The 23,830-nt window shown below is 36.6% G+C and overlaps 1 protein-coding gene across 2 annotated transcripts in view; it reads left to right on the top strand.

The window, feature by feature from the left end:
- Nucleotides 1–23,541, top strand: part of FAM83B (family with sequence similarity 83 member B) — a 48,553-nt gene extending 25,012 nt beyond the window's left edge. For both annotated transcript variants that reach the window (XM_071741704.1, XM_071741705.1), the window contains exons 3-5: nt 10,977–11,141; nt 18,117–18,241; nt 20,316–23,541. In XM_071741704.1, the coding sequence (XP_071597805.1) occupies nt 10,977–11,141; nt 18,117–18,241; nt 20,316–22,668 (2,643 nt within the window). In that variant the 3' untranslated portion in view covers nt 22,669–23,541. The remainder of the gene's footprint in view (nt 1–10,976; nt 11,142–18,116; nt 18,242–20,315) is intronic.
- Nucleotides 23,542–23,830: the final 289 nt, after the last annotated feature.

Raw genomic sequence — 23,830 nt, 5'->3', positions numbered from 1 at the left:
AACCTCCAAAACTAATTATATAATTAGGGCTTTTTTTCGCAGTATTAAGTGTAATCAGGTCATGCTCATTGGTCCACAGGCTTCCAGTAATTTGAAATCTGGCAACTGACTATTATTTTAAATGGGCACTGACATCCAAAATAGATTTGTCTTCTGTTGGATGCATTGTCTTTTATGTTAAAAAATAATCAACTTCTAAGGAAGCTCTGTTACTTGTTGCAGGGTCTCTCTGGTATGTGTTTCCTTTATGAACTTATTAATACATGGCTTAGAAGTCCTTCAGAATTCTATGTTTTTATTTATTTCCAAGTGTTTGATGGGCCTTCCTTGTGGACTGTGGTTAATATCTTGCATGTAAGCATTCAAAAGTCTACCTTTTTGAATCATAAGCAATTCTAAAACACATCAGGTTTGTGTGCTTACTTCAATAAATCCAAATCTTCCTATGCTTAGAAACAGAAAATAAGTGTTTTCTGCTTTTGAAACACTTCTTTTTATCTAGCCCCATTATTTTATTTATTACAGTATGCTATGGAAGCACTGTTTCCACCTCTGCCTTAAGTCTCTGCCTTTTTTTTTTTTTCTTATGTGCAATATGTACTTGTAATACATATTCATTCCTGTAAGTAAAAACAAGGGATTTCAGGCACTATTGTACAATTAAGCAACATAACTATGTTTTATTGGATTTTTTTAATATATAAAATATGTATATACATATATGTACACACACACATATGCTAGCAGCAGCACTGAGCCTTGTGCAGGTTTTTTTTTATATATTGTTTCTTTATAAAACATGAATATTAGATACTCAGCTCTTCCCATTTAATTTCAGAAACATGTGTTTACTACTTAAAGGTCTCAAAGATGACAAACTGCACAGGTATTGCATAAGCAAACTTAAAAGCAAAATTATTCTTCCCAGTCTAGAAAAGTGGGTCTGAATCATCTTTTCTTCCTTAAATCTTCCTTTGACTAAGAGAATCTTTCATTTTTCAAAGTGTAATTAACAAATTCCAACAAAATGTTATACTTTAAAGAAATGTTGCTTCTTTTTTCTAGTTTAAAGTCTACAGTCTGTAAGTGTTCTTTAATATTGTGGTTTTCTATACATTGTCTAGTGTTTTAAAATATGTAAACTCTCAAGAAGTGGAGTTCAGTAACAACAATGTGTTTATACAGGATTCCTGAGGAAACTGAGTTGAGAAGTGGGAAGGCAGACTGACTCAGAATTTCATTCCATTCCCAGTCTGAGAAACCCCACCAAAATAAACTGTTAGATGTGGGAAAAAACCCAGAATCTTTTCAAGAATTGTTATCCAGATTAGTTGAAATATCAGAGATTTACTTTGACTTTTTGCTACTTTGACTTTTTGATAAGCAGCAAATTTAAGATTTCTTGAAGGAATTCTCAGAAGGAGCCCTCAGAAGTATTCTCGTCCAGTCTAGTTTATCTTGGCATGAAGCATATTTGTAAGCTGGAGCAATTTGAAAAGACAATTCCAGTATATTTTAAAGACATTTTTGTCTCTTTGCATTTTTTTCCCCCAGAGTTTTCGTGTCTTTTTCTAGCATCTGATCATCATTTCAAGTATTGAAAGAGTTCCTAAATGTACAGTTTCATCTCATACTTCCCTTGTCCAGGTAAAAGCTAGCCAGGCTGATCTTGCTAGTATCCCAATTATTCAGCAGAAGTCTCAAAACTGGGACTGGTTTCTGGGGTTTTCATATGATGTTTTCAATCCTGAGAGGTAGATCAAATAGTAAAATTTACCAAGAGTTTAATTACTCTTTGCACATAGAAAAAAAATAATTGAGGCTTATCACATATGGTTGAGCATTGTTTGGGTTTGGGCAGTCACTAAGTAAGGCACACGTGAATAAATAAATACTTCTACTTATAAAAAAGTTTAAAATAAAAAGTATGGCTTTATAATACTAATTCAAATAGCCTTAACATTCCCTAAATATTAAGGGATACAGTGAGAACCCACATATTAAATCTGTTAATACTCCTTAAATAAAAAAGATATTCCTGAAGCAGCGGGTCTTTGAAATTCAACATAGAGAAAGCTGGAGGCTAGAGAAGTACCTTATATTTTTGTTATGAATTTCCATTCTGGTAGGCTGTCAGAAAATCCTGGCATTTCCTTTCCGTTTGCTTTCTTTGGGAAAAGCTTGGCAGCTTCCCAAGTAACAGCGAATAAGAACATTCTGAAGAGCTAAATACAAATATTAAAATCCTGCAACCCAACCATCTGCAGCCCACATGGCACTGAGAACAGAGCAACGGCATCAATGGCAAGAGAAAAAAGGGCAGAGTAAGCACCCAAATACATTCCCTCCATCGTGTCAAGGATTCTTTGTGCTGCCTTACGTGCTTCTCTGTAGGACTTCTGCCCGATTCTGTTTGCAGTGACAGAACACATCTTGCATGTTAAATCTCAAAAGCCATTTAGTTATTGATGAGAGCATGGAAAACAGAAAGCAAAGTGTTAAAATTGAAGACTGAGAATGTTTGTTACTTTAATCATGCATGATGGTTCTTTGCAGATTTAGGTAAATATTCTCTAGGCTATGCTGTGTCAGTCGCCGGGCAACAGCTGTTTCTTTGCAAATCCCTTCTTCCAAGATTTAGGTTTAATAAATGCTTATTGGAAAGTCCCCATGAAGAATTCTCAGAATACCCCTTTCCCTCCTCTCATCTTGGTGACTTGCTGAAATTCAATTCTGTATGTGTGGAAGTAAAACTTCAGAGGAATTATCTCCTCTGCTGCCAGCCTTAGTGAGATGGTGCCTCCTGTAATTTGGCCGTCTTAATCTGAGTTCTTACTAATCCTTCAGCCAGAGTAACAACTACCTAGCCCATAGATACAGATCACATTTATGGAATTAATGTAGCTCACTCCCATATGTTTTGCAAGATACCTATAAAATTCCCAGTTGCATGAATTTGAACAGGTAACACTGATGGTGTCATTTTAAGATGGTACGTATATAACTTGCTAGCTCAGTCTGCAGTAGCTTTCTGAAAGGCAGTGCAGAAGGCTAATGTACACACATTTCTCAAATAAAACAATCTTAGCTGCTCTTCAGAGATCTTATCTTTCTCTTGTGTTAGTTTTAGTTTCATTTATAGAAGAGGTAAGCCTGATCTTCTGATCTGCTTTTTTAGAGACATAGTAAGATGCACAAAGGTTGCTAACTGCAGCAAAAGGCTGAATTGTGAGGTAATTATTACAAGATGATGCATTGTAAAAAATGGATTTTCTTAGTGCATTTGAAAGTTAAATCAGTTCCTTCTTCAGAGCTGTTGTTTTCACTGCCATATCATTCTTTGCTGTCAGAATCAAGACATTTGTCCCTGTTACTGATTGCTAAAAAGTTTCCCTAGCACACATCTTCCTTATGTGTGTTGCACAGGACAGATGAGGCTTTGCCATGGGGGCTGCAGGATTAAACACAGTTACACTGTTTATATCACATTTTATATGGTTGCCGCATTCATAATTTTCTGAAAATACTTTGCATTGATTTTCCACATTGTTTTGCATGTCTGGATTTTTAGTTTACCTTTTGTTTTCTGGACAGTGACTTTTTTCTGAGTTATTTTCATTGATGTAGAGCATGTCTAACATCCTGTTACAGAGGAAAGCTGTTGAGGTTATTGGAAATTGCTAACATGCATGTTGAAGATAATTTTCTTTCCAGTTAAATGTACTTTTCACCTCAAAAATATTTACGCCCTGTAGGTGGTATGTGACATGGTAAGCTGTGGCTTGGTGATTGGAACACAACATGTATTCAGTTTCGAGGTGTAAGCTGTGTCTGTTCTCAGAATTGATGGTGGAAATGTCCCTTTGGAGCAGATGGAGAAAAAGCGAGTAGTGAGGCTTAGGAGAGCTTCCAGTGAGGCAGTGTAGCCCGTTCTAGTTAATTAAGTTGCTTTTAAACAATCCAATAATGGAAGAACATTTCGAAGTATACTGTACGGTTATGGCCTATTACTCTCTGATTGCAGAGCCAAGTTAAATAAATTGAATATGATCTCAGGGAGCCAATTTTGGTGATAATGTATTACAAGTAGTGACATTAACTTAATGAGAGTTGCATAAGTGTAAATTATCTTATTATTTTTTCTATTATATTGGTAAAGTAATTTAGGAAAATGGGTCACACTTGGATGTTTGATTACTATTTGTATTATTGTACCTAGACTCTGTTTATAGAGGTGGGCTCTCCCTTTATGCTGCTCTTTGGCACTCAATCTCAAGACTTCTGTGGTGCTACAGTTGCTGTGTGAGAACTCAGCCCAAAGGTGACCTGGAATATTCAGGTGCAACTCGCAATGGTTTCAAAGTCAGTTTTGCAATGCAATGTTGTGTTGTGCAAAGCATTTCAGGGCTATGCTTCGTTTAAAAAAATTAACACAAAATTAATGAGCTATCATCTTAAAAGCACCCTGGTGCTAGCAAAAGATCTATAAGGTATGGATGTCAGATGATTTAGTAGGATCACAAAATAACCAAATCACAGACTCATTGGAGTTGGATGGGACCTCTGGAGATCACATAGTCTGATCCCCTGCTAAAGCAGGATAACCTGGAGCACATTAGACAGGACTGCATCCAGATGGGTTTTGAATGTGTCCAGAGAAGAACTTCCTGTATTCCAGCTTGTGCCCTTTGCCCCTTGTCCTGTCACTGGGCTCTACTGAAAAGAGTCTGGCTCCTTCCTCCTTATACCCCACCTCTAGATATGTATAGACATTGATAAAGTCTCCTCTCAGTCTTCTTTTCTCCAGGCTTAACAGCCCCTGCTCTTTCAACCTTTCCTTGTAAGAGAGATGCATCAGTTATCTTTGTTGCCCTCGTCTGGACTCTCTTGCAGTTCCCTGTCTCTCTTGAGCTAGGCAGCCTAGCACTGAGCACAGTATTCCAGATGTGGCCTCACTAGGGCAGAGTGGAGGGGGAGGATGACCTTGGCCACAAGGACACAATTCTGGCTTATGGTTAATTTAACATCTACCAGGACTTCAGAATCCTCAGAGCTGCTTTCCAGCAGGTCAGCCCCTAACCAATACTGATGCATGGAGTGGTTCTGCCCCAGTTGCAGGACCTTACATTTGCCCTTGTTGAACCTCATTCGGTTCCTCTCTGTCCAACTCTCCAGCCTGTCCAGGTTACACTGGATGGCAACACAGCCCTGTGGTATATCAGCCACTTCTCCCAGTTTTGTATCATTAGCAGACTTGCTGAGGATATACTGTCCCCTCATTTAGGTCATTTATGACTATGTTGAACAAGACTGTACCCAGTACTGATCCCTGGGGAACACCGCTGGCTACAGGCCTCCAACTCAACTTTGCACCATTGATCATAGATAGAATCATTGATCATGATTTAGATCATTGATCTAGACCCTCAACTAGAAGCAACAGCATAACATAATTAAAAAATAAAACCCAATAATTTGTGGTGTGTATTATATACTTTACTAGTGGGAAGGTTATCTAAATCATTCGCACGATTTGTCTCTTTTTATGGTGCCTCATACCCATCCAGTCAATTTGCTGCCTGCCTCCTGTTGCTAATAGCAAGGTATATAGTACCATATCTTCTTTCTGCACTGTTGCAAATATCATGACTTGCCTGCTCTCTGAGAAAGGCCAGATTCAGATAGCACTGAGCCTGTTCCACAAAGAGATTTTCTTCAAAACACAGATCTATGGAAAGGAATTTGCCTGGAGTACCAGGGATAAGGCCAATGAAAACAGAGTTATCTTTTCTATCAGAAGTCTAATTCTTTGGTCTTGGGGTAAGGATGTTCAAAAGCACTGCACAGCAGTATGGTTTTCTGTCATAGCACTTCCAAAGCAAGCCTCACGTAGGTTACAAGAAACAAATACCCTTGCAGAGTAGGGTAGGTGTTTAGCATCATTCCCTCCTAGGTTAATAATGTAATGGTCGGTGTCTCTTTCGAAAAGCCTGACCTAAGGAAGCAGTTGCATTAGACAATTCCTCAATAATGTTTGTATCAAAGGAGGTGTTAATTGACACACTCTGCAAGGTATCCCTTAAAGAATTATAATTGGTGTTTGTGAAGGGAGTGAAGATACTGGGATAATGAAACTGTCACTAGTTCACAAAATAGACTTACAGAGCACTAGCAGTAAAGGCCTTTCATTATTACATCTATGGCTTAATTTCAGTACACACCCGTTGAAAGGGTTGATTATAATGTCCTAAAATTGAGTTATGAAGTCTAAAATCCACTGATTTTTCTTACCAAAATTCTCACAAAAATGGGAGAAGTAAAGCAGAAAAACTCCATTACTTCTCAGTATTCTTTATTTTTAGTCTTTGTTTTTCATTACAACCAAACATGGCAAAGTCTACTTAGATTTTGACAATGATGGGAATGAAGATTCTGAATCATTGCAGGATTGGTCAGTTGGAAGGGACCTCAGGAGTTCTCCAGTCCAACCTCCTTCTTAAAGCTAGGCTGGCAATAGGATCTGACCAGGTTGCTTAGGACCTTAGCTGGCTGTGTCTTGAACATTGTCAGGAGATGTTTGATTATAGCTGCATTAGGACTGGCAATTTCTATCTTTATATGCCTTTGAGTAGAATTGGTTCCTGAAGATGAGAACCATTTAAACAAATACAGTGCATGAGAATAGGCCCAAACTACCAACTCCTAGGAACCACACCTTGGCCATATAATATATGGCCTGGCTCCCCCAGATCAACTGAGGATCAGCCTCCATCTAAAGCTTCGTAATATCCAGTGTGATGCCATGTTAGCCATGTACTTAAGCTGCTATTTTGCAAGAACCTGCACATTTTTTTCAGGAAATTTTATCTACAGCTCTTCATTTAAGCCTTCCAAATATGTGGTGTTTGTCTGTCTTTCGTTAACCTTATCACTAGTATTGTGACAAGAGTTAGTCATTCCCTCAATGTGGAGATAATTCAAAACTTTTAAAGAATGAAAAGAATTTTGTGTTAAAATGGTCTGATAGTTTAGAGATAATGAGTTTTAAAATGTTACTTTACTCAATATGGTGGAAATTAAATAAAATACATCAATTTACCAAAAAGTGTGGTTTAAAAGATTTGCATAAAAATAGCATTATTCAACAAAATTTTACTTCTCTGCCTATACTAAATGTTTCTAAAATGCTAAAGTGGTGTGTGAGGCTTTACTTTTCTCTTGCAAACCATTGTCTTCATGTCAAGACAGTAGTAAGAATAATAGAATGTGGCTCTACCACTGCCATAATTTAAATTGATAAAACTATCAGCTTTATTAAGAGTAATTACATGCTTTTTCACTTCAGCAAATTTTCTTCTCCTGTAAGAAGAATGCCATTGAAACCAAACTTTAACTTCAAAAAGCAGTCACCACCTTAAAAAAAGAACTGGCAGATAAGTTGAAAAGACTAGTAGCAACAATCTAAGATTATCTAAATTTAACTTTGGGGGAAGAAGACTTCTATAAACATTGTTTTCTGCTCTGTCTTCATTTTAGTTGATCACTGCAATCTGCTTTTCTATCCAGTACCAAATCTGGTATTTCACTCAGGCTGTGCACATCAGTTACATGAGGCACAGCACCTATCTGCCCCACCAACTGTTTTTTTTTTCTCTCTGAAAGTATGGAATGCCTAATTATTCCCAACTGAGGATCTTTTTTTTATTATTATTTTTAATCAGGATCATGATCTGTTTCCAAGGTTTGGTGAGTTTTCCCAGAGTTCTGCAGCTTTGATGAGAAAACTGCTGCACCGATCCAGTGTTCTATGTGTGCCTGGATGTCCTTTGTGCTTCCTATAAAGCATTGGTGCTTGTTTTTGAAAAAACCTCTGCCTTTTGGAAAACAAATATGCTTTGGAAAAAAATGGCAGTTTATAAAGAAACCTACTGTATGACACTGGAGTGTTCTGCCTTGGGGGAATTTGCTAGACGCAGGATAGTGTTGTTATTCCCAAAAGAAATAGAATTTGTGGAACAGACTATTTTTCAAACCTATTTTCTGAAATTTAAATTTTATTGGTTGCTTCCATTCTGGATTTCACTTCTATTTGGCTGCTTCTTGTAAGTATCAGGGTGGAAATGAGCTTTGCAATTGCAAAACCAAATGTGAAAATACAGTAGTAAAAATCTTTTCCTCCAGAGTGATGTAGCATGTAACTGATCTTGCAGCTGTTATTACTGCTGTAATTAAAGATAGATACACATTATAGAATACATCTTCTGAAGTAACTGTATTGGTCTTGTATTGGTCTGTGACTGTATTGTATAAATATTGGTATCTTTAATTAATCAAAATTTGGGAGACTGAATACCTTTTACTTTCCCCAGGTCCAATACTACCTTCTGCTGTAGAGTAGACAAATGTATATGGAAATGTATCTCCCCACTCTGCCAAAAAAAAAAAAAAGAAAAAAAAATTAAACAAGTTTAAAACATCTTAAAGCCAGGCTTTAAGGGCAAGAGGAAATAGTTTAAAACTTCAAGAGGGGAGATTTAGGGATTCCTTTGTGGGTGGTGAAACACTGGAACAGGTGGGCAAGCTAATCAGGGTATAACAGGAGTCATCTCTGGTTTCCAGGGAAAGTGCAGATCAGTGTTCAGTTGGCTGTGGGATCACGACTGTGGCTTTGCATACATGTCCTTAAAACTGGTGAGGATTTTTCAGCTAGTACAAGCTTTAGATTTCAAAATGCCAGCTCTCGAAGTGAAACCCACTTTTTTCTTGCAAAGTCTACCCTGATGCTTTTTCAGAATTAACTCCAAAATTAATAAACTTAACTAGTTAAACTTAATTAATAATCAGGTTTCATAAAAGTTCTACTACTGAAGACAGAGGGTTTCCCTCTCCAATTCATGAGTTACAATATATCTGCAAAGTAGTGCTAATTCCACCAGCATACTGCTCTTCTTGCTTATGTACTTATTTCTTTCTTCACCTCTTCATAAAGATAGATATGGTCATTCCAGTAAGTGCTGCTTTTTAGTGTTTATTATTCATTCCTGTTTTATTTTTACCATATAATTCTTGCATATCAACCTTTGCAACCACAAATGCTGTGAACAAATTAGCATCTTAGATATCTGCCATAAGAAAAGGTTAGAATTATTTTTGAAGGCTGTACTGTTCATTTTGAATATTCCATGTATTTGTGTCAGTTTATGCTAATGAATTCACTCAGGATTTATCTCTTACATTTTAATAGGTCCTTGAATGTAATATATTTCTAAAAGACCTGAAGAAAAAGAAAGGTTAAGAAGAAATTAGGGAGCTTAGAGGGAGGAACAGGACTATTTGGGAACAGACTTTCTTCTTTGGTCTTTTTTACCTAATGCATTTGATCAGTGCTGGGAGATTTCTGTTCAGACATACGTGAAACAAGACAGATGAATAAATAAAGTTGCCATGTTCAATTAGCATTGTGTATCTCAGAAGGAAGAAAAAGCAGAAGGTGTAGTCTGAAATTGATGAGGTCCTTAGAGTCAAGATAAACTTCTGTCTTTCAATCTTTCCTTTCAAATTGAGGTTAAGAAATACGATTTGTACTGTTAAAAATCACATTTAGGTTTTATTTTCCAAAAGTCAATAAAATAAATGAGGTAGTTCTTGGCTGTATTACCTTAGGTGTTTGAAAGAATGTAATTATTTGATGCTATTCAGTTCTTCTCTGACTCAAGGTTTTGTAAATAGTCTTTTTATTGTCAGGTGACATGTTATGGTAAGGCCAGGTCCCTCAATTTTTACTACTTCAGGAGTTGTTTTTTACCGTTCCTAATGACATTGTTATTTTATTTTCTGCAGGTCAGCTCTAGTTAATATTTATCATTAGTAATTTTAGTGTCTTAAGTACGTGTTTAGCATAAGTGAGTCTTTTAGTTCCCAGGATGTGGGGTTCAAAAAGATGGTTCATTCAGATGACTGACGGGGGACCTAACTGCTACCTAGATGTGTGCAACAGCATTTAACAAATTTTCTGAGTTAAGTAAATGTTTCAGTTCTGAAATAAGTGGAGTGATTGTGACTTAATTACACAGTTAAAGCTGAAGTACAGATAGTTTAAAAATTAGTGAAAATGGTAAAGCTTGCACTGACACCTATGAAATGTTTGAGTTGAATTTACACCTGAGACATCTCATTGGAACTTTACATGAAAACTTCAGTGGATAAGAATATTCTCTTTAAAAATTACGTAGATACCTTTTCTCTCTGTTATTTCCTCTTAACACTTCAATACTAGTTCTTCCCAAGTTACTAATAATATATCAGTAGTATATAAGCTCCAGAACACCTTTAGCAAGACATTGCTTTTCCCAGTCAGAATATTTACTTTAACCTCATAAACTGAAAGGCATCAGTAGTTGGTGGTCAGCACTGTAATATTCTTGAACCAGCTCTCACCAGCTGAGGAAGTTACATCCCAGTAAGAGTACTGAATCAATATGGATCCTGAGGTCCTCAGCTCTTCAGTGTCTGTTTATTGAATCCTTCAAGCTCCTGAGCCATTAGCTTTAGAGAAGATGATGAAAGAGGAACAAGCTCCTTGTACAAAAAGATTATCTCAAACTTTTTTTAATGTACACTGCAGTTATATTATGATGGTTATTTTTTTCCCCTATGTTCATATTGGTGTTTCCCCTTCTTTTCCACTTGTTTTCCTTTTCCTCATATAATCAGTCATGTCACATACAGTGATCCAACTTCTTTACCAGACTTTGGTACTTGTGACAAGTATCACACAACCTATCATCTGACTTCTCAAAAAGAAGATCCAGTGATCTTGAAAATCCTTCCAGGTTAAGTGGTGCAGCATGGAAAATATTACAACTTTTTGATGTGTAAGAATTATGTGTGTTAGTTGCCCGGTGTAAGCTTCAGTGAAGAGTTATATATATGTGTTTATACAATACAATGATTTGTGTATTTTCTATTTTATTCAGGTCATCGCCATCGTTATGGATATGTTTACAGATGTGGATATTTTCAGAGAAATTGTTGAGGCATCTGCTAGAGGGATTGCAGTGTATCTCCTGCTTGATGAGTCAAATTTCAGTCACTTTCTGAAAATGACGGAGAAACAAGGCTGTCAAGTTCAGAGGCTCAGGGTAAGGCTTCCTATGCATTTATTGCAGTAAATGTTGCATAAATACTTCTAGATTTACTGTACTGTATGTAGTACTGAAGAAATTCCAAGGATGTTGCCAGAGTTTCTCTGAGCACTTCCTTGTTTGGACTTCCTTGTAGTTCCATTTGCATTTCCTCATTTCTGTAACTAGTTAGGCCATTATTATTTTAAAATATCATAAAAGCTTTTCTTAGCAGCATCCATTTTAAGAAATTACTCTAAAAATCAGATAGAAGTATGGTGTATTGGTGAGGATAAAGAGGGCTTTTTGGTCGAACTTTGGAGAAAAAAAACATCTTTCACTCTGGAGTGCTCACTTAGGTGTTATTCCTATGCCACATTCCATGCTTGTTGTTTGTTTATGAATGTATGGGATTGCCCTCTTGTGGCCTAATACACAGAGCTGTGGAAACTTTTGGAACGAAAATGTGAAAACCATGTTGTAGTTCTGTAAACAGTGGTCGTGTTTGAGCTCAGTAAGTCAGTATTTGGCAGTATTTCCATCCTCTAGAACTTAGGATAACACCATTTGCTGATTACTTGGGTTAACTATGCTACAGAGGTTGACAAAAATGGCTGTCTTTTTGTGGCATGAGCTTTATTCTCCCAAAATAAAATAAATTAGGAGCTTGCATTTCAAGTGATATCCCAAAAAATGTCTTAGTATGCATTTTCAAATTAATTCTGTGCAATGTGTATTTAAAGTTGGTTTGAAAGCTTAACCTCTTTTGGGTGAATTAAAGGTTGTCTTTTTAAAACGGATTTATAGACCTACAAGCATTTATACTGTGGTTGAAACAATTAGTGTGCATACATTATAGTGGGTTTTGTATAGATTAGTGTGGGTTGGAAAGGTTTGGACTTGGCCTTTTCAGTGACATCATGTCCCTGAAATGTTTCTGCTCCTTAACGGTGGGAGAAATAAAATACATCCTTAGTCTGCAAGGTATACTTAGAATACTTTGAATTTTATCAGAAGATGAAAAATATATTCCAAAGAGCTAAGCAATAATCCTGTTGTGTGCTGCATATCCAGTTTAGCTTGTAATAAAGCTTTTAAAATTAATGGCCTTCTCATCCAAGTGCTACTCCCAATGACTGTTGTTCTGAGAACAGAAGTTTACTACTCCCACAGTAATTTTGTGTCATTCTTGAGGATGAAAAAAACTGCAGGTGACTATGAAAGAACAGTCAGTACTTTGGAGAAGATTTGTCCCTTTTCTTTTTCCCCATCAAAGCTCAGTAAAAAAATACCTTCAACTTTTTGTGCTCTTGGCTTTCAGTCTCCTCATTCTATTCAGTAAAAGCAAGAAGAGGACAGAGATATCTAAATCTATTTCTTTTTCTCAAGACGTAGCACCAGCAACATTGGTCTTGTTATCTTCCAGAATGATTTGGTTCAGTCTTGCAGGAGCATGGCAGATGCTCCTCATGCAATGCACTCATGATGAGTTTCTCTAAAACTTCTGTGACTCAGTGCCTTCTCTGCCTTTTCTCTTCTTTTGACTTTTAAAAAATGAAATTCAGTGTTTAGCAAAGCTGTATTTTTTAATTTAGATTTACAATTCGGTATTCCTCTGAATGGAAAAAGAGGATTTTATTCATAAATCTAAATAAATTTCTCATTTGTAGTCTGACTCCATATCCCTCTTCATTGAAAGATGTAGCTGAAAAAAATGGATAGACTATGCATTCTGTGATATTTTTGTGAATTCTGTACAGAATAGGAAATCAGGGTTTTACTAGGAGCTTTCTGTGTCTTTCCTACAGAATTTCTTTTTGTGGGTTGTTTTTTTATTCATGTTCCTGTTAACATCACCTGTGGAACTCAACTCAGATAAACAATTCCTCTCATATACTTTTCCATTTTTCTTTCCCCAGTTTCATTTATCTGGTTCCAGACTGTCCTACGTTTTTCCTCAGTAATTGATACGGGTTTTGTTTTTTATTTTACTCTTCTCTACCTAAGTTTCTTTTGACTAACTTTGTCACTGGTCTGATTTATTCATGTTTGCATATTAATATGAAGGATCATTACAGATTCAGACTTTTTGGTGCAGAATGCAGAGCCAAGACAACAAACCCCAGAGCCATCAGAATGCTTAATACAGGAAACAAAGAACCAATGTAGTCAATTTTGTTTAATGCCCAAGAAGTCAACCAAGCTCCTCAGCTTGTGCCAAATCTCCATGTTTTATTTTAAATGAGGTGAGGCATGTGGCAGAGGCTCTGTGCTCTGCAGAAATCTTTTTTTTACTTTTCTGTCAATAATGAAGAATCATCTTGCTACAGGAAGATTTTAAAGCAATTTGGCAGCAACTATTTGTTGCCTGATTCTCTCAGTATCTTTAATGAATTGCAGGAATGAGAAAATAGAACCACAGATATACATGCTTAGGAGGAGCCACACTTGAGACCCAGTCTGCTCTTTCTCACCAGTGTTATTAAAATCATCAGTAGTTTCCCAGTACTTCCAAGTATAAGTCAAATTCTAAATTACTGAACATGTGGAGCATGTACCTTTGAGCAAACTTCTGTGCTAAGGGACCCCAGACTCCAGTGAAGTCACTGAGAATTTGTCTTCCATGGTCATTGGATCAAAGTCAGAATAGAAATGAACTTGAAAACTGCTTTTTATCTTGACAGCTACTGTTATCTCTTAGTAAGGAGCAGCCCAGGATAAGTAAAATTAATTATGAACAATAGGAGAAAAGTAACTTTTTAAAAAAATAAGCTGTTAGGCTATGTATTAGATAGACATCCATTTTCTTCTTTATATATATTCTTGACAGCAAGTACAGGATGAGTAATTGAACACTGATAAAAACAGACTCTACAAATAGTAAGTGCCAAAGTGAAATGTTTGAGACCAGTATATGCAGCCTATCACGCTGGAGGCTTTTTACTGATGAAAATAAGCGTGTAATGTTGAATTTAACTTCCAGATTTTAGATCATGTTTATGTGGTGCTCTCTGTGAAGATAGTGGTGCAGCCATACATAAAAAGATAATTTTAGAGCTTTTTTCCTGTTCAGCATTTTGGGTGTCATTTAACTGGACAGCCGTGATGGCCACCACTGGATATTTTAAACATCCCCGAGTGTCCTACAGCCTGGGCCTGAAGAAGGGACAAGATCCTGTGTCTGGCTTTAGTAGCCTCCTAAACATCAATTGCTTGGTTAAATTATTCTTCCATATGCACCCACTAGCAGTCACTAACAATACCAGGTTCAGGACCAGACAGACTTTCTGTGGACTGAGGTTTTTTATTTTACCCTGATCTTTTGGTTTCAAGCATTAAAATATTTACCGCTATGGATGCCCTGGTTGAGCAGAAGTGAAATTGTGACTGATAACGAGGCAAAGAACTGTGTCCATTCTGGGGCTCCCAACCTAAATAGGACATGGACCTGATGGAGTGAGTCTGGAGGAGGTCCACGAAGACACAGGCTGAGAGAGCTGTGGCTGCTCATCCTGGAGAAGAGGAGGCTCCAGGGAGTGATGGGATGAAGGGAAATGGTTTAAATATGAAAGAGGGTAGATTTAAATCGGATATTAGAAATTCTTTCCTACAAAGGTGGTAAGACCTAGGCAAATAGGATGATGTTGTAGAAGTTGTGGAATGCCTTATCCCTGGAAATATTCAAGGCCAGGATGGATGGGGCTTGGACCAACCTGGTCTAGTGGAAGGTGTTCCTGGCCACAGCAGAGGGACCTTTAAGGTTAGAATTAAATGACCTTTAAGATCTCTTCCAAGCCAAACTATTTTGTGATTGTATGATTTGCTTAGGTAAATCTTACATGCATTTGTGTGTCTATCAAGCTGGCTGGGATCCTTCATGATGTGTTGTTTACAGTCTGCCCTTGATTCTCCTCTCAGGATTAATAAATTATTGCTTTATCCACATCAATAACACTTCCGCAGTCATCAGTGACAAGCTACTCTTAGCACTGTTAGCAGGGGAGTTCTGTAGCCTAGGGATGAAACCAAATAGGAGGGTGGAACCCAGAATTTCACACCAAATGGGGCTTGGAGTTCAGTAGGTGTGTGTATATATTTACTGCTGCTAATCCTAAGTGGAATGCATTGTTATTATATATACTCAAATACTGCTTGCATTTTGAGTGGTTATTCAAAATACACATCCCTGGCACCTAATTAGAGGGTCTGAAGTAGTGAAGAATTCCAGATGAACTGTGGAGGAAAAGGGGGTGTTATGTGAGAAAGGTGAGGTGATCTCTGGCACATGCCTTTGCAATGCCATCTTCCCATGTGTTAGTGGATGACCTAATGAGACAGGGAAAGAGTTGGCAGGATTAAGGAATCAGGACACAAAAGCTGCAGGAGTAATTCTGAAGAAAAGAAGGAAAAGAAAACGAACAGGAGAACAGTGACTAAGATTTTTTTTTTAAAGTAGCAATTTAATGTAAATTGTAGATGTGCCTACTTGAAGTTATGTTTCAACCTACAAGTGCCCAAGGCAAAACTTTTTGTATATAGTATGGTAATTTGCAAGCCATTAGCTTTTCTTGTGCCTGCAGCATTCCAGGTTCCCAAGTTCTGTCCAAAACCAATCAGGCCTTATCACAGTAACACTTGACCTGTTCAACTGGCATGTCTTTAGGCCAGCAATCCTTGTTATGGTTATTTGAAAATGTATAAGCTACCTCTCAAGTTACCTTTTTTCAAATTATAGTGACAAATATAATTTAATACAGTTAAAATATGTCTATATATGTCTATATAATTGTTATATAGAAATGTGTAAAACTCTAATCATTGAAGTAAATTGAAATTTCATTAATAATTTACAGCATTTTATTTTGAAGTAATTAAGGAGTTTACTATTGTGATAATTTTTAGGATGGAGTAAGTTCCACTATTTTCTTTTTCGTGTTTTAAAGAACTACTTTTTCCACACTATTTGACTTTCAAAGAAGAGCTCTTTATTTATTTACTTTCAGTTTGAGTACTTGATGGAGAAAGAATAATGTTCTTCACTGAGACTGGTTTTCAAAGTTCAACAAAAAACAGCAATGGAAAAACAGGAAAGAAAAAAAAATATATGATTGTTTTGGGTTTTTTTCCTTCTTGGTTCCGTCTTAAAAATCAAAGTGTAGAAAATTCAAAGAACACTTTTAGATTGCCAAAGGTGATCATCAGTTAGAGATGTAAGGTGACATGTCATGTTAACCTCCCACTTAATAATTCAAATTGGGTTACTAAAAACTTACCTAATACATAAAATTTAAAGAACTTTGATAGTTTGAGTTGAGCCATGATTTGTCATCTCAGCAGCTTTTAAATGTAACTTTTGCTTCTTTGATTTGATTTTTCATTAGATGAAAGTTTTAAGATAGCAACAAGAAAATATATACTGATTAAAAAAGGATGTGTTATTTGGAAATGTGCTTTCATTTCATAAAGATTTTCTCCTAATTCTTTTGGTTTTCTGTTTGGAGAGAGAAAGTTCATTGGACTGTAGTAGAAGCTGTATCATTACAATTCCTACAGCCCCCTGTCTATTAGAACTTTATGTGTTTTAGGTAAATGTGTAAGCACTCTCATAAACCAAAAAAGTTTGTGTAACCTGAGACATTAAAGTACTGCAAACTTAGTCATACTTTATAGCTGGAGTTCTAAATACTTCTGTAAATTTAAACATTTGTTTCATCATTACATATGTAATTTAAGCAAGATATTCCCCTGTATTCACAAAAATCCCCTTATATTCCACAATTTTTTTAGTGTACAGTCTATGTAATAATTATATAGATTCAGTTTTCTCACTGCCACTGCTAAACTAAAGATTTCATTCCCACTGGAATACTTGTAAATTACCACAAATTAGTGTTGCTAGGACAAATATCACAAGGATAGAAACTACAGTAAATATTGTGATGATTCACAGCCATATTCCATGCTATTTTTACATCTTGCAAAGCATTTGGTATCTCACAGCTGCATGAGTTAGATACTATGGATTGGTTTGAATTGAACATAATTTTTTTTGTATAAATAAGCATCTTTCCACAGCAATTTCTGATAAATGATTTTTGATTTTTTTTCCATGTAGTAACTTTTGAAAATTATTATCAGTGCAGTCCTGTAAGTTTTGTAACTCTACTTTTGAATTATTTTATTTTTAGGAGCTTAAAAAGACAAGTAATAATAGAGAAAAAGGAAAACAGATACTGGCTTGGATAATCAATTTCATCCTCAGCCTGAGAGAAAAATGGACCACATTTTTGTGATCTATCATTGTGAATATTCCCAGTGCAATTTGCCAAGTTCTCATGAGTGCTCATGAAGCTTCTGAATAGAATTTGAAATACAGACTTAACTATCATGTAGAGGTTATGCTACCTCTGAATGATGTGGTAGCATCTCTAAATTTAGAGATGTGATTGATCCCATGTTGCAGAGCTGACTGAGAAATGTTGGTAAAGCCACAAGGGATTCTGGAGCCAGGTGGTGTCATTCAGTGGATCATCTCAGAGCAGAGGATCTGTGTTTGTAGATATAACAGACTTGTTCAATTAAAAGAAAGCTGATCCTGGCTCTTTAGATGTTTTTTCTGATTATCTGCTATACTTTGAAAACTTCCAAATACTGTACATCAGGTGCTGAAAAGAATTCTTTTTTTTCACTACAAAACCTTTTTCTCTTGTCAAAGATTTTTTATGCCAGAGCCTTATTTCTGGGAGTAGTGGATATGAAAAAACAGCTTTCAAGATTCTATGACCTAAGTAATCTCTTCAATTTTGAAGACAAAGCCATTACTTGCCATTTTGGGTCCCTATGGAACAAGTTTAATCAGTTTACATCCCTGTAGAGTTTATTAATAGACACAAATATATTTCTTATGTTACTGTACCTCTGACTTTTAAACCTCTAGATGCTAAATATAGCATGTGGGATATTGAAATGAAGCATTTCAATTTTCTTTTTCAGAACATGAGGGTGCGGACAGTGAAAGGACAAGATTACTATTCCAAAACAGGAGCAAAATTCCATGGAAAAATGGAACAAAAATTTCTACTTGTTGACTGTAAGAAAGTCATATATGGTTCTTACAGGTAAGATAAGTCACTTAGGTGTCTGCAAGAAACCTGCATCTCGTTACCTCTCGTGCTGCAATTTTTTTTTCTATTTCTCAGAATTCTTCCAGGAAGATCCATGGGAAAATTTGATTATCATTATTGTAATTTACCAAGCTGTAATAGATACTTATTGCTAGCCTTGTACAATTTTTGATGCCCTCTTAGGTTTTCACAAATAAGAAATAAAGGATATGGCTTCTGCTATAGCTGAAGACATGATAACAGATACAAAAATCCTGATTTGTCTTGTATTGTCTGCATTATTCTCACTCCAGAAAAGTTTGCCAAAAATATTTTCTGTGGTTCCTCCTTGTAATTCTCTTCTAAAGCTAACATTATAGACCTGTTCTGTGTCACTCTGTAGTATATCATGGTCAAATTCAGAATTGTCCAAGTTAAGATGACATAGCTGCTTTTTATATGGGGACAAGTCAATTTATTCTATCTCCCATTTTAGTTCCAGTATATGTGTGCAAAGGCTGGAAGAACTTAGAGCTTTGCAGAGTTGGAAAAAACTTGAAGTTATAGCAGAGACAGTGTCCTTTCACACATTATTAAATATTTTCATTCTTTTCATCCTGCACTACCCTCCTTTGCCCAATTTATTTACTTTCTGACAGCACAGTGCCCGGGTGTCAGATGCACATCCACTGACTTTCATAGATTTTCACCTCTGTAGGCTTTCAAAAATCTGGCTTTTTATTTCCTCTGAGACTTGGCAGTCCTCAAATTCAGACTGATGTATATAACTGGTAGTGAGGTAAGTGACAAATTCATAAATTAATCAGTATCAGAGAGTGCAGGGAAGATCTGCCTGTTTTGACATTTAGACACAGTGGTAGAGCCTGTGAGAATGTAATTTTGAAACATAACACTGCTTAAGGACCTAGCATCACAGGATCTGGAATAATCAACTTCTGTAGAAATTAAGCTTACTTTGTAAACTAATCTAGTTATTTATAACAGGAAATACATCTCTTTCTGAATTCATGCACTCTGAACTCAATTTAAAGTTTAGGATTTTTTCAAAGATTACAAAATATATTAATAATTGTGAAAAAGTAGAAAAAACTTATCCATCATTATTTGATTTCATTTCAGCACATTGTTGTTTCCTGAAAAATACAAAACTAAAAAAAAACAAATAAAATTAAATCAGAAAGCTATTTACATGAATCCCACAAACCCATTTTCTAACAGCCAGAAGACAAATGCAAATAAAACATGTTCATAGAATTAATTTAAGTTTTTCAAAACTTTTTCATGAAAATAAGGTTGCAAAACAGATTAAGTCTTTGTTCTAATGTACAGATTGCATGTTTTTGATAACATGACATAAGGCTTGTTGAAACATCCTTAATGTACATGGTAATCAATTTTATCTCATTTTGTAGCTGTGAAGTAGCTATAGCTACCTAGCTTTCAGCTTGTGTTCAGCCTTTCTAAGTACAATAGAAAGGAGGAAAAATTCCTTCATCAGGATATTATCATTGCAATTAAAAGAAATATTCATATCCATAGTAGAAAATGTAAAATTATCAATAATTCTGAGAAGCATATTTTTGAAAATGTTTTTAGAGTAAAGTACATTCAGAACTGTTGAAGAAGTTGTGCATATTTTTTCAAATATATTTTTTTCACAACATAACCCCACATTAACGTTCTCTGACTCAAGACTAAATAGGGTGGGTCTAGCTCATCCAGGCTCAGTTTCTGTAGAGGTGTTTTTTGTACCATTAGATATTTGTATTCTACTGCAGTTTGTGAGTAAATTTTTCTGCAATATCCACTTTTTATAGGGGCAATTAAGTAGTTATAGACTCATTTATGCTCCCACTGCAAGCAGCAGAAAGTCTCCAGCTGAGATTGGGTGGTATTAGCTTAGACATTCCAATTCCAAATTCCATGAATCGTGCCCTCAGTTTTTTTATCTATTTAGAAAGTATTCATACAAACCCCAGGTTTGTGTGAAAGCTTTCTTATCAAAAGGGACCAGTGTAATACTTAGTTCAAAAGAACTGTTTCTAATGGTCATTTGTTCTTCTTTCAGCTTTATGTGGTCGTTTGAAAAAACCAACCTCAGTATGGTTCAGGTTATCACAGGACAGCTGGTTGAATCCTTTGATGAAGAGTTCAGGACACTGTATGCCCGTTCTGCTGTTCCTAGCTCGTTTGCCCCAGAATTAGTGAGGGTAAACAGTCGGAGGACACTCTGGGAAAATGACACATACCAACACTCGGTGTCTTCCTTGGCTTCAGTTTCTAGCCAAAGAAACCTTTTTGGTAGGCAAGACAAAGTTCACAAAATAGATCCTGTTTGTTGGAAAACTCGTGGAAGATACGCAGTAAATGAAATAGAGAAATATGGCTTGAGAAATCAAGCCTATAATAAACAACCATTTCATCCAGGTTTTAATGTGCAAAATCCTATCCAACAGTATCAACCTAGTGAAAAAAATGAACACTGGAAGAGACATAGTTATGCTGGGGAGAAGCCAGAAAGGACGCCTTACTTACTGCTCAACAGAGCTATTAATAGAGCCAACAATCCATCAAATCCTTGGAAAATGCCCTCTGACAGCCTCAGCATTGTTTCTTCATTACGAGGAGGATATGCAAATAACTACAACACACCCCAGCAGAGTTTTGCTGATCAGTTTTCACGCCCAAAGGTAAACCTTGCAGAAAGAAATTCAATTGTACGGAGGTCTTTCAACGGGACAGATAATCACATCCGCCACCTGCAGCAAAGGATGCCGACCCTCGAACACACAACCAAATCTTTCCTGCGTAACTGGAGAATTAAGTCATATTTGAATGATCAGTCTGATTATCCAGTAGAGTCTAATGGGTCAGCTTTGGGTGACAGGTATGAGAGCTATGACCCACCTGAAACTATTAAAGCTCATGCGCTGTATTCTCATTCTCGCTTGCGATCATCCTTGGTGTTTCAGCCAACTCTGCCTGAACAGCAGGAAGTAAGCAGCTGTGCAAGTTCTTCAAATTCAACTATAATTGGATCAGAGGGAAGTGCAACACCAAAAGGGACATCTAATCATGCTCCAAGTGTGGAAAATGGAACTGATAATACTTCAGAAGAGCTTGGCACAAACGTCCCACTTAAATCGGATGCAGCAAAAAACCACAGAATTCATACTGCAGACAACACAAAACCTAATGTCAATTCCAATGCAGCAGGTGACTCATCTCTCTACTTGTACACAACTCTGTGTGCAGACAAACATGCAGAAAATTTGAAGAATCTTCAGAATGAAAATATGCTAAAAAGGAGAAGCTTTCCCATGTTTAATTCAAAGTCCATATTAGACCCTGGTTCTAACAAACACACATCCAGTTACATTTATAGCACGTTGACTAGACATAGACTGAAGCAGCCAGTTAGTCCAAAACTTCCAGAGGACACACTGAAGAGCTCTAAAAGTTTGCACAGTGTGACCAACCACCTGCCCCAGGAGGAAAAGGACCTCAAAGGAGAGCTGAAGAGCCCAGCTGCCAGCAAGGCAATTTCTATGGCTGCTCTCACTGAAACTAGCAAAGAGGAGTCTAGTAAGGATTGCACAACAAAGAAAGAAAGTAAGAGTTCCCCAAGTTTTCTAAAGAAAGGATCCCAGAAACTGCGGTCACTTCTTAATCTCACACCAGACAAGAAGGAAAACTTGTCAAAAAACAAAGGTCCTTCCTTTTACAGAATGTGTAGTAGTTCTGACACATTGGTTTCTGAAGAAGAGAATCAAAAACCAAAGATTTCTGAGAATAAGACAGATTCTTCCCCGAGGAGAAAGAGAAACACATCATCAAATTCTCAAGGCAGCTTGAACAGAAGTAAAGAGGATGTCACTGGAAGCCCAACAAAGTCTCCTAAGTCCCCAAAGTCACCGAAATCTCAAAAATCTCCATCTGATGAAGGCAACAGAAAGTGTCCTCTCTTGTGCCCCATTGAAACTAAGTTCATAGAGACCGCAGGAGACGCATCTACTCCGAGATTCAATACAGAACAGATTCAGTATCAGGACGTGAAAGAAATTAGCACAAATGCTACTCCTGAAAGTGCCCCTGTTGCTGCTCTTCAGAGGGCAAGTTCAATGATGCCACAGCCGGCCAGCTCCAAACGCCAAGAGGAGCTGAGACCTCGCTTGAGTGAGAGGCGTGTTTATAGCCGCTTCGAGCCCTTCTGCAAGATGGAAAATCCACCTGTAGGAAATGCACCCAACAGCAGCTCACATCTCTCAGATATCAAAAGCAAGACCTTGGGGAATAATTATGGCAGGAGTAATCACATGGTCAGCTACAACTCAACTGCTTACCATCCATTGCCACCTAATGAAAATAAGCTGCGAGGATTTATGCAGAAGTTTGGGAACTTCCTGCACAAAAGCAAGTAAAACTTTTGTTGGTTATGTTGAAATACAGCAAGAATGGCAAAGCTGGACAAAATCTTAACTGAAGAAGACTGATGGGTAACTTTTGTAGAGCTTACTTGGGTTTCTTCTTGGGTCTAGGACGTTGGAATGAATGTACAAATTTTTACAGAATTATCCTAGAATTGTTACACTTAAATCTTTGCAGAAATCCTGTGTCCCTAAGATGTCTCAAGAGAGTTGTTTATAGTGTTTATATTGTAAGATTAATTTTATATATTTTCCTTGTGAAGAAAATATGTACTAACATATTGTAAGATTAAGTGTGGGGAAAAGAAGATGGAGGATGTTTTTAAACTTCAAATAGTGCTGTTTCCAAAGATTTGCCCTTTAAAAATAGTATAGCACTAGGAATAGGGGCTTGATTTTTTTGAGCATTTATGCAACTTTTAAATGATAAACACAAATGTTAATGCATTGCATGTTACTTATCTTTAATTTTTCAAAACCTTTTAGCCTTCATCTTGTTAATAATTTACCCCATAGCATCTATCAAACTGCTTGGGCAGCAGATGGATCTGTCTTACTTTATTGAATTTTCTGTATGATATGATATTGCTCTAAAGTATTTGGCACACAGATCTTAAAGTGACTTTCATCTGAGCTTTCACAGATTTGTTTATGTAGTTAAACTACTGTGAATGGAGGATGAATATTAAAAAAAACAACCAACCTATTTATGAAAGAGGTGCCTTGGACATAAATTACATGTTAAATTTCTATGGGTTAATTACATTTATGTAACATGCCAGTAGTCTGTAATGTATTCTAAAAATAGCTTTTTGTTACATTTTTCTGTTTGGTGTTCCAAACCAAAAAAATATATCCATGAACTTCCATTTCTCAGGTAAATTATTGAGTTGCACATGCAACAGTCGTGTTTTAAATGTTGCCAGATATATTTCCAACTGTGGCTTCAATAGCCACAGTTTTAAATAAGGTTGCAAGTGCTTTAGACTAGGTGTAGGAGGAAGATGCAGGCTCAACCCTGCAATGCTGCCATATGTCCAGATGAATATTACAAGGCCAGAAGCAATTAGGCATCGAAAAATGGGAAACCTAAAACTCACCACATCAAACAACAAGGCAGCAGTCTTAGGCCAATGAAAGTACCAGTGAAGGGTGA

This window comes from Heliangelus exortis, chromosome 3 (genome assembly GCF_036169615.1).
Source record: "Heliangelus exortis chromosome 3, bHelExo1.hap1, whole genome shotgun sequence".
Taxonomy (NCBI): Eukaryota; Metazoa; Chordata; class Aves; order Apodiformes; family Trochilidae; genus Heliangelus; species Heliangelus exortis.
This window is presented reverse-complemented; position numbering and strand designations above follow the sequence as displayed.